Source organism: Sphaeramia orbicularis, chromosome 15 (assembly GCF_902148855.1).
Source record: "Sphaeramia orbicularis chromosome 15, fSphaOr1.1, whole genome shotgun sequence".
NCBI classification, from domain to species: domain Eukaryota; kingdom Metazoa; phylum Chordata; class Actinopteri; order Kurtiformes; family Apogonidae; genus Sphaeramia; species Sphaeramia orbicularis.
The window spans coordinates 3,324,116-3,337,583 of NC_043971.1; the positions used below are offsets into that span (position 1 = coordinate 3,324,116).

The window sequence follows — 13,468 nt, forward strand, 5'->3', positions numbered from 1 at the left end:
ATATATAAAAAATAGGCTATATGATTATTTAACATTAAACATTAACAAAAACCTGCTTCATAGTAAAACATGTGATATTGATGAGTTAAAAATCCATTTTATTGCATCAATGTAAAACTGTTGAAGTTGATTTATTGGTATCAAATAATGGATTCATAAAAATCGCCTCTTTACATCATTTATATAACTTATAGGCCTACATGTTAAATAAATGATATAAATAAAAGTTAGGCTACATACTAAATCGCATGTAAATGACTGAAATCAGCGACTATAGAATTATTTAAGTACATCATTTTCCCATGTTTGTTAATTTATGGTTTTAGGTTTTTTCTGCCGAAATTGATTCCAATGTAAAAACAGCCAATTGATTTAAGTTTACCACACAGCCATTTTTTACTCCTTTATTTCATAATTAAATGTATTTATTTTTATTAATAAGGCCCTGTTTGGACTGTTTTCTCCGCAGATAAGACTTTAAACTGGTTTTAATGGGATGAGTTTAACTGGTTTGTGTCTTTTCAGTTTCCATCGTGTTCGATCCTGTCGGTGATTATCGGTAATTATTGGTTCTTTTCAGCTCCTCTTCGTCCTCTGATCAAAGATAAACAACAGAAATTAAAAACTCTCCTCTGAGCAGAAAAATCCTGATCGGATTGAGGGAAAATTGGTGGCAATTAATCCCCTGGGATTGAAGGCGAGGCCCCGCCCCCTGCCCATGGCGCCCGTCGATTGGCTGGTCTGATCCCCCACAGACCCGGACCAGATAAAGGTGACCCGGGCAGTACCGGTCCGTGACACCAGTCTCAGCCTCAGCCTCCTTTCATCCAGTGCATCCGTGTGATGAGCTCCATGGCGGTCCGGGATGATCTGGAGGAGAAGCCCCGGGTCAAGCTCCTGTCCCCGGGCTTCGGCATCGACAAGTCCCGGCTCCACGGACCCGGGCTCCGCTCCAAAGGCTTCGCCATCACCGACCTGCTGGGCCTGGAGTCGGACATGCAGGCGCGGCAGCAGCCCGGGGGAGGGCCCGGTCTGTCAGCGGATCCTCAGGGCGGACCGGGACCCGGAGGAGCCGGGCGGGCTCCGGGGCGGCCCTTGGCGGGTTTTCGTTCCCGGGCGGGTCCCTCCCGCTCGCCTCGGCTTCCTGTGCTCCCTGGCGGCGCAGCAGCCCCCGGGACCCCCTGCTTCCTGCCGGGTCACCTGCCGTTGCTCCAAGCCCGGGCCGAGTCCCACTATCTGCAGAACCTGGAGGCCCAGAGGGACGCTTACTCCGGTACGACCCAGACCGGGTCACCCACCCGGGGAGTTAAATGTGTAGCCTATGAACTGGTCCAAATGGGTCCGGATGGGTCTGGATGGTCCTGGTTCCATGTGGATGTCTTCTTCGTTTTAATCCTCCGGTTTTCAGCCTGATGAGTTTTATTCCATTTTAATATAAAAGTTTTAAAAACATCGACTGAGATGAAAAACTTAAAATCACCTTTTAAATGTTATGTAAAACAGAAAAAAAACACATTTAAAAACAGAAGGAAACTATTATAAATCATTTATTTCATCTTAAAATAAGATTCAGTATTAATGTTCAATAATGAATTAAAACCTAAAATTGCGGAACTCCTTTTTTATTTTACAGTGTTTTATTTTATGTCTCTGCTTTAATATTTAATTTATGTCTTAAATTCAGACTCATCTCTGGTTTTTAATTAGTAGATGTATTTGTTAATTCTGTTTTGGATCGGGTTTCTGTTGGTTTTGTTTATTAAAAATAAACTAAATCAAATCTGTTTCTGAAAAACTAAAACTGACAAAAAGCCTGAACTAAGAGTTTTCATTTTAAACTCGTTCAGCTCGGTATTTTTCACGTGTTTTTCCCCTCTACAAATCGCGCTTCATTCAGTTCATTTAGATCCTAATTAATATAAACTAATTATGATCAGGCTAATATTTTCACTGGTTGGTGAAATAGAATAAAACACGTTAAATTACAAAAAAGAAAGAAAAAAGAAAAGAGAAAAATACAGTAACAGTAACTGAAGGCGTATTAATAAACTGATATAATTATTATTATATGTTAATGATCGACGTGGACTTCGTTTGTTTCGTTTTTTTTTTTCTTGCAAATTATCGGTGTCAGGAAAAAAAATTAATTTAATGTTTGTGTTTAGTTGTCTTTGTCTCGATACTGTTGTTAAGTATGTTTTCACGTGTTTTAAGTCAAGTGTTTAATACAGGAATCTGTTCTGTTTTATTCTGTTCTATTTTATTGGGATTTGTTTTTATTCTCCATGTATTTTTACACGTGTTTTCTGTGTTTTCTCTGCAGATGAAGAATGTCTCTCGGACAGAAACGACTCTAAAAGTTCTGCAAATTCACAGAAGAGGAAGAAAAGGAGACACAGGTAGAAAAACACGATTCAGTATCAAATAAATTATTAATAACTCATCATATCAATTAAATCTTTTGTTAGAATCTGTCAAATCTGAGCTGTTCATTAAAATAGATCAAATGTTTAGATTTTCTTTAACATTTATAGTCAAATGTGCTGAATTTAAAAAAAAAAAAAAAAAAGGACATGATGAACTGAATGATTTGCTCAATGAATAAAATAATATCAGGAAATAGAACAAAATACATTTACAGATTCTTTACCAAATCTGAGAATATTTTTATTTATTTATTATTTCAAATTATTTATGTGAATTTGAGAATGTGATTTTTATAATAAATAAAGTCATAAAATAAACTGATGTTAAGTCAGTTCAATTCAGTAAGATACAACGTGTATTATAAAAAACAATAATTAAAAAAAAAAAGAAATTATATAGCCTATAAGAAAATATTAGTTTCATTTCAATTAAAGGGAAACAAATGAACAAATTCACAAACAAAAACAAATAAATGTGTTTACATTGATCCAATGACAGACTTAGTTCATTATTTAAATGAGAGATGTGAAATAAACAAAGTAAATAAAACTCAACAGAGTTCTCTTTATTCTTTATTATTATTAAATTTCAGAAGTAAAAAAAAAAAATTAATTATGTTTTAAGCTGGTGTTTGTTGTTATAATATACATGTTTGTCTGTTTGTTTTTTAATCTGTTTGTTTATCTGTATTCAGGACGGTGTTTACGTCCCACCAGTTAGAGGAGTTGGAGAAAGCCTTCCATGAGGCTCATTATCCTGACGTTTACGCACGAGAGATGCTCGCCATGAAGACGGAGCTTCCAGAAGACAGAATCCAGGTACAGACAACCGGTTATTGATCAGTTATTGATCAGCAGACAACTGCTTATCAGTAGACGATCAGTGTCCAGTGACGTGTGAATCAGTCCATGTTTATCTATCTCATTAAAACCAAATGTAACTGATGGCAGTGGTTCCCAACCTGTGGCGTGTGGCCCCTGCAGGGGTCGTCTCATGAGTCTGGGGGGTCATCACAGATCAAGAACATTTCTGTAAAAAAAAAACATTTTTAACAGAATTTTCCAATCTATAAAATCTAAAACTGTCATAAGAAAAAGAGGAAAACCAAAGCTCTTTTTCTATTTTCTTAAATTCATTAAAGCTTAACTCATTAAAAATATTTGTAGTTTCAGAAAAAAAATGATGGCACTTTATTTTTAAGGATAAGAGTTTCTGTGTTTTAACCGTGTGTTGGTTGTGGTTTTTTTGTGCAGGTGTGGTTCCAGAACCGTCGCGCCAAGTGGAGGAAGCGTGAGAAGTGCTGGGGTCGCAGTAGCGTCATGGCCGAGTACGGTCTGTACGGGGCGATGGTCCGTCACTCCATCCCGCTGCCCGAGTCCATCCTCAACTCCGCGAAGAACGGCATGATGGGATCCTGCGCCCCCTGGCTGCTCGGTGAGCCGCATGCACGTCAGTGCCACGCCCACGCACCACACCACACACCACAACACACACCTAGACACACCCACACAAACATGTCACATGACAATACCTTTAGTTATACACTACATTATGGAACAACAACAACGAACAAGAAAAATTAATATAACCTGACAAGGCGTCACATGGACACACAACAAACACATCACATAGTAAACACATTATTCACAAACCACAGAACATACACCTACATGCATGTACAAGTACACAACATACACCTACATGCATGTACAAGTACACAACATACACCTACATGCATGTACAAGTACACAACATACACCTACATGCATGTACAAGTACCAACATACACCTACATGCATGTACAAGTACACAACATACAACAGTGTCATATGACAATAATAAGATAGAAAAACTAAAACAAAAGCAGAACAAAACTAAACCCTGAGTCACTGTTAAACCTTTAACAAACCAAACACTGAGTTATTGACTTTAATGTCAGTCAATGTCAGTTCACCTGCATCTGCTTCAGTGACGCATTCAACAGGTTCAAACCAAACCTGGTGAACATGTCACTTCATCAAACACTGGAAATTTATCAACATGTCCACGTCCACATGTCTCAGAGTAACAGAGCATGCGGACAAATGGTCTGTGTTGTCCATTTGTCCATGGTACCATGTGGACGTGATGTCCTCCAAAGTGGACATCATTGTCCATGTGGACATGGCGACTTCCATGTGGATGTGATGTCTTCCATGTGGACGTTCATCCTCCATGTAGACATCTATTGTGGTACATGTGTCTTCTGCAGACTGGACTGAGTTTCCGTCTCCTTTCCGTCCCACAGGAATGCACAAAAAGTCTCTAGAGATGTCGAAGAAGTGTCCCAGTCCCCCAGGTTCAGACTCGGCTCGTTCTGACTCGTTCTGCGAGTCTTCGGAGCGCCGCGGCGTCCTTGAGTCTCGGGAAGAACGAGACGCAGCCGAGGAGGAGGAGGACGACGACACGAGGAGGAGATGGCCATCGACCTGTCGAGCTCCTCCAAACAACAGCAGCAAGGAGGGCGGAGCCTCGCTAAGGACTGCTTCCTCTCCACGGCAACAAAGTGGTGGTGAATCAGATGAGCAGAGCTGAGGCATAGAGGAGTCAGTCACAAACTGATGGACGCTGATGGACGCCGTCAGACCAGACTCTGACAGAGTTTCTCTTCTGAGAGCGGAGCATCTGATAGGCTGTTGGTTGAGGAGAAACGGCGGGAGCAGCCAATGAGAGAAGAGAATGATTGGATTCTGTTGTTACACATTTGGACATTTAGACTAAAACTATACTTTAAAGCTCTGTATGAAGATGCATGAAAATCATTTTAACTAATTTTAAAACCAAGTACAGAAAATCCTGTCATCTGGATGTACACTGACATGCTACTATGCTGATGCATTAGCCCAACGTTAAAAATTCATCTGTTTAAATAAACCTTTGGGCTGTTTGGTTACAAGAAGGAATTATTATTAGCAAACATACAATTAGCAATTATTGATTTAATATGTTAACAATTAATAACATCACTGTGTGTTATTTACACATTTGCATGTTATCCATATTAGCTAAAATGCTAACAAACAAATAATTAATATAACAAATGCCTTTTATGCAATTTACATTTTGTTCTGATTTTAGTTGTAAAGTAAAAACAATAAAGTATTGATACCCACTGATCTGTTGGCAATATTTTGTTAACAAATTATATTAGTAATGTGTAATACTAGTACAGTACTGGTAATAAATTCAATGGAATGTTACAACCAGTTAATGTACATGTAGGTTGAGTTCTCAGAGCCGCACAAAGTGAACTACATCACATCATAATGTGAACAGAAACATGAAAAAGTAAATCCATCTGCTCCTAGAAGGGAAACGCTAACGTAACATATCACAACAAGGATCCTACATGTCCTTCAACAAATCAGACTTTTACTAAATGAACTGATGTAAATGAAAACTGTCTGTGTCTGTCATAATGTACTGTTATGAGAGTATGTTTTATATCCCTGTCTGGAAAATAAGAGACTATTTAACGCTTTATTCCTGTTGGTTTGTGTTTTAATATTGACTGTCTGTGATCAGCCTGAAACGCACTGAATGTAATTTAAACCTACTGTTGAAAATCTCTCTTTATTATTAATATATGTAAATAGAGCAGTGGGTGAATAAAAAATATTTTTGATCATTGCTTTTAATCATTGTGAGTTCGTTTTCATTTTAAACACAACAAAATATGTCAAACCAGGAATTATTACATTATGTTTATTTAACTTCAACCTAATATTAACACTGAAATAAAAAATATGCAGTTACACAAAAGTACCAGATAAAATGTATTAACTAGTAGTCTTGATGTGTTAATTTACATCAACATACTTTTAAAACATAAAAAAGGTAAAAAGACAAAAAGGGAAAAAGGAAACAATACAATGTACAACAAAAGTACAAATATAAGGCGGGTAATAAAAACACTACTCTATGTAGAAGTATACATGCTAACATAGAGGCCAAAGGGACACATTTAAATTAACATTAATAATTAATAGTATGACAAAAATTGTGCTAACAGTATTTGTAATACTAATACGCTAATGTGGTCATGTAAATGTTAGCAGTATTAGCATGAAAAGCTAATAGAAACATATCAGCCCAATGTCATCAGCCAAAATGTTTTATGCTAATTTTAAACATCATTATTGGGTTAAATACAAGTTAATATAGGTTTCTTCAAATTATTCAAAGCAGATGCAGATTGCCAGATTTTCATTTGCAGAGTTACGTCCAAAGGATAGGACTATAGGATCTGGGACAGTGATGAGCAGGACTGGGGCTCCACAGGGCATTGTTCTGGCTCCCTTCCTGCTCATATTGTACACAGTGGACTTTAAGTACAATTCTGAGTCCAGTCACATTTTTACATATTTTAATGAAAACTGCCTCCTACTGAAGACGTCCAAGACCACAGACAGCTCAAATCTGCTGGATTTCTAAGACATTTCTTCGTAGATAAAGCTGGTTTTGTTTTTGGAGAGAAGCTGGACACTGTGGACTATAGTGGAGAAATCAGTCAATCAATCAATCAATCAAATTTTTTATATGGCACCAAATCATAACAAAAGTTATGTCATGCCACTTTACAAATAGAGCTGGTCAAAACCAGACTCTCAAAATCGATTCTGAATCAGGTAAAGTGCATCTTGGATAATTGGACCATCCTCTTCATCTTATTCTGCAGTGGATGATGAAGCTGATGAACATGAAGGACTTAAAGGTTTAGAAGATCCTTAATCAGAGTTGACAACACCTCAGTCTCATTCAGTGGTTCATTGACTTTTTTGTGCTTGTTTGGGTTTTTTCCATTTTTTCTTTCTTTGTTTTTCTTGAGCTGATTAAAACTATGAATTTCCCTCCGGGGATCAATAAAGTTCATTATAGGTGTTCTGCCAAGACTGTGTCGGCATACAACAAATTATGTATTAAAACATGACATAGCACTGTTAGACTTCAAACCCTGGATTCAGGAGGAACAATGCAGTCATGGAACACTGGACCAGCTCTTTACCCTCTACAGGGTCTTAAAGGGCTCATGGGAGTTTACCCATTTGATCCACCTGTGTATGAAGGTCCTGGTCTTGGTCCCAGTCCTGGTCCAGGTCCCGGTCCTAGTCCCGGTCCTGGTCCCAATGTACGATGGTCCTGGTCCCGGTCCTAGTCCAGATCCTGGTTCAGGTCTGATCCTGGTCCCAGTGTACCATGGACCTCTTCTTGGTCCTGGTTCCAGACCTCGTCCTAGTGTACGATGGCCGATTTAACTCAGCAATTGGTGCTGCTGGTTATCTGTTTACCTAAAAAGTTTCAGAAAATAAATCTGACTCTACGACTGAAAAATAAGCCTTAGCCCTGATGAGGTTTTCCGGGTTGCTCCTCATGTTCTGGTCACATCCTGGACACTGTCTGTTTGGCCTGTTGTCCTCTGGGAGGCACTACAGGTCACTGGAAACACAAACAACTGACTCACAAACCGCCTCTTCCTATTGGAGATCAGCACCTGAAACATGCAGAAATGAGTCAGCATTATAGTAGACTTATCCGTGATGTGGATTACACCATATACAACACACACACACACACACACACACACACACACACACACACACACACACACACACACACACACACACATACAGGGTGGGGAAGCAAAATTTACAATACTTTGAGGCAGGGACTGAAAGACAGTGTACGACCAATTAGTTTATTGAAAGTCATGAGAATTTATTTGCCACAAGAAATTTACATAATAGGAAAAGTTTTTATCCTTTGTGTCCTCCTTCTTTCTCAATAACTGCCTTCACACGCTTCCTGAAACTTGCGCAAGTGTTACTCAAATATTCAGGTGACATCTTCTCCCATTCTTCTTTAATAGTATCTTCCAGACTTTCTGGTAATAGTTTTGCTCATAGTCATTCTCTTCTTTCCATTATAACAGTCTTTATGGACACTCCAACTATTTTTGAAATCTCCTTTGGTGTGACGAGTGCATTCAGCAAATCACACACTCTTTGACTTTTGCTTTCCTGATTACTCATATGGGCAAAAGTTTGTGAAAAGGTATGGATAATAGTGTTAGGTATGATTATGACATCATTATGTTTGGGTTCAAAACAACTGACGTAGTGCCTGCTGAGAAAAAACAACTAAATATTCATTGTAAATTTTGCTTCCCCACCCTGTTTAATCACATATAACGTATATTCAACATGGGGATTCAGCGCTTTGTTGCTGGTTGTTTGTGTGTAAATACTAAAGATTAAAGAAACAGACCAGAATGTTTTAAGGGTTTACATTATTTGTGTAAGAACGATTCATGTCTACAAAGGAGAAATCTTTAAAATGGAACAGACCAAAGTTTAAAAGTTTTTATTGTACGTTCTAAAATTAATTTTGTGAGGAAAAAATAAAGAAAGAATAAATAGATATATAAATAAATAAAACATGAGACAAGATAAGTACGTCACTTCCTGTTTGGGTCACGTGATTATGGCCGCACGTACATGAAGCTAGCAATTAACGTATCGTTTAGTGAATAAAATCATTAGTATGTTGGATTTAATGACTTTTAAAGACGAGCTTTCGCTCATCATAGATACCATGGCCAAATCGGTGGTGACTGAGATCTACACAGCGGCGCAGAAAGTGTCTTTAAACAAACAAAACCCCGAGGCGGAGGTAAGCTAATGCTAAAGCTACAGCCCTAGAAGTTAAATTAACCCTGTCAGCTCCAGTGTTTGAAGATGGATTCAGGTTCTCTGATTTTATGTGTCTTAAATGTGTCTGGCATTATGTCGGTTTATTAAAATTCATTCATCAGGTGATGCAAGCCTGTTCCCCGCAAAAACTTTAATTTAACTGCAACTGAAATGCAAATGACTAGTATTAACAGTTCAGTCCGTAAAGGAGATAAACAGACTATGGAGCCTTAGTTAGTACTGGAGTAAAACGGGTAAAATATTGATGTAGAATATTTTTACACCACCAATTTAACTGAATGCTCCCAAAACCAGTGGTTTTCAGGGTCAGTTTTGAAACTAAATCATTAAATCATCCAAAAGTTGAAATCACGTACAAAACAGAATGAACTGTGTTGTTCTGTCATGAACGTGATGATGGTCTGATGTCAGATCAGTAAATCAACTCCTTTCATTTCATGTTTGAAGTTTATTTTTGTGCGTATGCCTCATGGGTTGTGGCTATACCTTTTCCTCTTTATACCTTTATTGCGTTGAGAAGATCAAAATGAACCCTTTCAAAGTGAATCCTCTCTGTTATGACTGGTAACAGATGAGTTCTTGTGGAGGTGAACTGATGGGATGTTAGTGCTTTTTTTTTTTTTCTTTTTTTTTCCAGAAGAGACTAGCAGCTCTTGTTGACTGTTTGTGTGTCGAAGCTGTGGAGAAAATCCTGAAGATGGTGGAGCTGGCTGTAGTGAAGAACCAGGAGAGTCCAGGTCCAGTGCTGAAGGAGGCTAAATGTGAGGAGGGGAGCAGAGGTTTACAGACACCTCAGACATCAGCAAGTCAAGGGATAGTTGTGTCTTGACAGCAGAAGAGCTTCTCCGCAACTTCTTCTGTCACATGATTTGCTTTTCCCTATCTGTAGATTATTTTGTTGGTTAGTTATTCTGTTCCTTAAACCTCAGTAGCAGGTTTAATGCAACAGGTTTGTCATTATTATTCATTGTGAGTGTTTTTTAATGTGATCTGACCACAGTCTCTTGTAAATGAAAGCTGTTTATTTTCTCATGAATCCCTTTGTCCAGTTGTCATTTTAATGTAGCAGTTCATCCCAACATGAGGAGACACCTGTCATCTGCTTGGTTCAGTCATAGATGCTAAAATTAATGATGTGATTATTATGGAGGTGGTGAAGTGATGCAGTGGTTCCTGTGTTTCAGGTGGGGCGGTGCACAATTGACCCCTGCTCTAGGACAGACCTATGTCCTGCTGTTCAAGGTGAGTGTTTGAAGCCACAGAGACTCCGACTGTTGGGGCTGATACGTAACCCTGTTGTGTATCTGCAGAATGCCGATGCCTCATCCAGATGTGTGTTCATGCCTGTGCAGAGCTGCGTCCAAACCCCCGGTATGTTCATCCACAACTGGGATATACCCACATCCAAAAGATCATTTATACAGAACAGACCCTGTGTTGAGTTGACTGTAAATGTAACCACTGCTTTAATCTTATTCACTAAGGGTCATGTTTAGTTTTTACTGTTGTTTGTTTTCAGGTGAAATCCATCTCCGTGATGCAGCAGCTGAAGCTCTCCCTCCTAGCACTGACTCCTCCCCTTTCCTTCACACACAATCTGACCTCCCAGATCACCAATACGCCCGGCCGTCCTCTCAGATGTTACCTGAAGGGGTCGGAGTCAGCACCAGACGCAGCAGGAAACGTCAGGGCAGCAGATGGATGAAGACTTCCGACAAACCGACAGAGGGACTGGACTGGTCTCACGCATGTTCTCTGTGCAGGATGTTGTTTCCAAATGCAGAGCGGCTCTCAGACCACCACAGGAAGTCCCACCCAGTGTGTTCTGTGTGTGGGACACTGTTCACCGGAGTCCTGAAGCTCCGACAACATGAGATCTCAGAACACGGCCTGCTGCCCTTTACCTGCAACTACTGCCCCAAAAGATTCAACCACAAAGCTCACCGTGACCTGCATGTTAAGACACGCCACACGGGGGAAAAGACATGTCAATGCGACATCTGCGGAAAAGGATACGCCTGCATCAGTGTGATGAAAACGCACCGCCTCACACACTTTGATAAGGCATTCATCTGCAGCATCTGTGGGAAGAGCTTCTACCATGCCTGTCACCTGACCCGCCACAAGATGGTCCATCAGGATGAGAGGCCACACAGGTGTCCAACCTGTGGGAGGGGCTTCACGCAGGCTGCCAACCTGCGCAGCCATCAGGTCAGAAATGACGTCATTCAACATTTATCAGCAATCTGGGGTCAGTTTGACCTGTGACCTGTGTTTTATGTGATTGTCATTAGTATTTACCACCCATCACAGATTAAACAGACCCCATATATAAAACGTAACTAACCCTGACCCATAATAACAGGTGGCTTAGTACATTATTTATTTATTTATTTTCACGTATTAACCTTTATTTAACCAGTAAAAAAATCCCACTGAAATCGAGCTCTCTTTTACGTGTGACCAGGTCAAGAAGTCAGCAGCACACACTATATTCAATACAAGTTTAATAGATAGGCAATAACAATAAATTAAAACGGACAATAATTTAATGATAACGCAAAGTTTTACAAATTATGAAGAGCAATTTTAGTTGAAGTCAGCCGCAATTACAAACACAGGCGCTGTCCAGAGTATTTACACTGCCTGTTCCATAAGAAGGAATGAAAAGCTTGGAGTGAAATGAGTTTTGGTAACTTCATCTCAGATTGAAGGGTATTCCAGGCAGGGGGTGGGGTCCAGTCTGAACTGTGGGAACATTCGGTTGATAGATATCACAAGTCCGTAAGGCATAACGGCTACTGGTTCTTTGAAGGAGAGAGGATAGGTATGATGGAAACCTAAACCTAAGCAGACTGACTCTTACCCGTTTGAGAGGACTGAACCCTGACTGAACCTGAATAAACTAGAGCTGCAACCGATTAAATGATTAGGTGCTTGAAGCGAATGCAAAAATTCACGATTCGATTAATCGACTCAAATTGATTGAAGGGAAATATTCTATTGCAGTTTTCCTGAATTGAAGCTTTTTTGTGCGTCTCAACAAGCGTCCGTGTGCAACACATGGAACCTAATGATTAACAGCGGAGAAATGAAGGAAACAAAGCTTTGATTCAGGAGAATTGTGGTTGAATGACTTTTTTTGGATCACTTTGAGTCGATTAACTGTTTCAGCTCTAGAATAAACCTTTGACTTGTCTTTTCAGGTGATCCACAGCGGAGAGCGGGAGCTGTGTTCTATCTGTGGAAAGCGTTACCGCTGTCTGAGGAACCACCTGATCAGTAAACATTCAGACGAGCTGCCTCTGACTCAGACCGTCATCAGCTGCAACGTCTGCGGGAAGAAGTTCCCAACGCCTCACAGTTCAAAGTTCACCAGAGGAGCCACACCGGCGAGAGGCCCTTTAGCTGCGACATCTGTGGGAAGAGCTACCGTCTGAAGGAGCTACTGAAGGACCACCGCCACACCCATAGTGGCGAGAAGCCCTACAGGTGCCCACAGTGTCCAAAAACCTTTAGCCTCAGCACCAGCTTCACCCGACACCGCAGCATCCACAGCACAGAGACACCGTACAGTTGCTCCACCTGCGGGAAGCACTTCAGACTGCACACCTTCCTCAAAGCACACCTGCTGACCAAGGCTCACCTGAAGAAGAGCCAGAGGAGGGCTCAGCCTCTGACCTCTGAGGCTGACCCCTGACCTCTGACCCCTGACACTTTGACTCTAATTTAAGACCAGCGTGGTTTAACCCTGGTCCTGGGTTCAACTTGAGAGTCCGGGTCTTCGTATCCAGAGGGAATCCAGTTCTTCAGTTTGTTACAGATGTAATACCACTGACGGCCACTAGATGCTGCTCATAAAGCCTGTAGATTCACACTAAACCGAACCATAACAATAAAACTAATTTTGCCCAGGACTCATTCTGGTCTCATTGGTTTTATGTGGACCTTCTACTCAGAGATCTGGTCCATGGTCCTGGTCTGGAGGTGTTTACTCCACTCCACTGTTCATCAGGTCTAATCAAAGCTGAAGATGATTGACAAGTGTGATTGACAGTTCGTTTCTGTTGAGTCAGACTTTCAGTTTCTGTTTATCTAATAAAACACATTTTTTTTCCAAAATATCTCCGGTGTAGAGGAGATGATTTACATGATAAGACCTAAAATGACTTTATTGGACATGCTGGACTGTTTCACTGAGTCAGTTCACCAATGACTGCTCAGACTCCCATAGCCCCGCCCCTTTTGTCTAAATGGTCAGAGCCCATATGGTGACAGGCCCTTTGAAGACT

General features: G+C 40.3%; 2 protein-coding genes across 4 annotated transcripts; both read left to right on the forward strand.

Moving 5' to 3' along the window:
• The first annotated feature begins 809 nt into the window (after nt 1-809).
• Nucleotides 810-6,104, forward strand: vsx1 (visual system homeobox 1 homolog, chx10-like). Its single transcript, XM_030155528.1, is given in 10 exon segments — nt 810-1,054; nt 1,057-1,131; nt 1,134-1,169; nt 1,172-1,273; nt 2,324-2,399; nt 3,122-3,245; nt 3,681-3,876; nt 4,715-4,866; nt 4,869-4,924; nt 4,926-6,104. Coding segments are annotated over 10 exon segments (1,104 nt in total). The 5' UTR covers nt 810-843; the 3' UTR covers nt 5,002-6,104.
• A 2,837-nt stretch (nt 6,105-8,941) lies between these two features.
• LOC115433940 (zinc finger protein 596-like) lies at nt 8,942-13,300 on the forward strand. Of its 3 annotated transcripts, none has more exons than XM_030155525.1 (6): nt 8,942-9,135; nt 9,814-9,989; nt 10,361-10,418; nt 10,487-10,547; nt 10,696-11,387; nt 12,383-13,300. In XM_030155525.1, the coding sequence occupies exons 1-6, from the start codon at nt 9,007-9,009 to the stop codon at nt 12,614-12,616; spliced, it is 1,350 nt and encodes a 449-aa protein (XP_030011385.1). In that variant the 5' UTR covers nt 8,942-9,006; the 3' UTR covers nt 12,617-13,300. The 3 variants fall into 3 exon arrangements, with proteins under 3 accessions (XP_030011385.1, XP_030011386.1, XP_030011387.1); XM_030155526.1 differs by having other exon boundaries at nt 9,814-9,941; nt 10,364-10,418; XM_030155527.1 differs by having other exon boundaries at nt 9,814-9,940; nt 10,363-10,547.
• Nucleotides 13,301-13,468: the final 168 nt, after the last annotated feature.

What these genes read in the sequence shown, in the direction of transcription:
- LOC115433940 (XM_030155525.1), top strand. Translation starts at nt 9,007, where the DNA reads ATGTTGGATTTAATGACTTTTAAAGACGAGCTTTCGCTCATCATAGAT. An exon ending in CAGACATCAGCAAGTCAAGG is followed by an intron (nt 9,990 to 10,360) that starts GATAGTTGTGTC and finishes CCTGTGTTTCAG; the next exon opens with GTGGGGCGGTGCACAATTGA. An exon ending in CCTATGTCCTGCTGTTCAAG is followed by an intron (nt 10,419 to 10,486) that starts GTGAGTGTTTGA and finishes GTGTATCTGCAG; the next exon opens with AATGCCGATGCCTCATCCAG.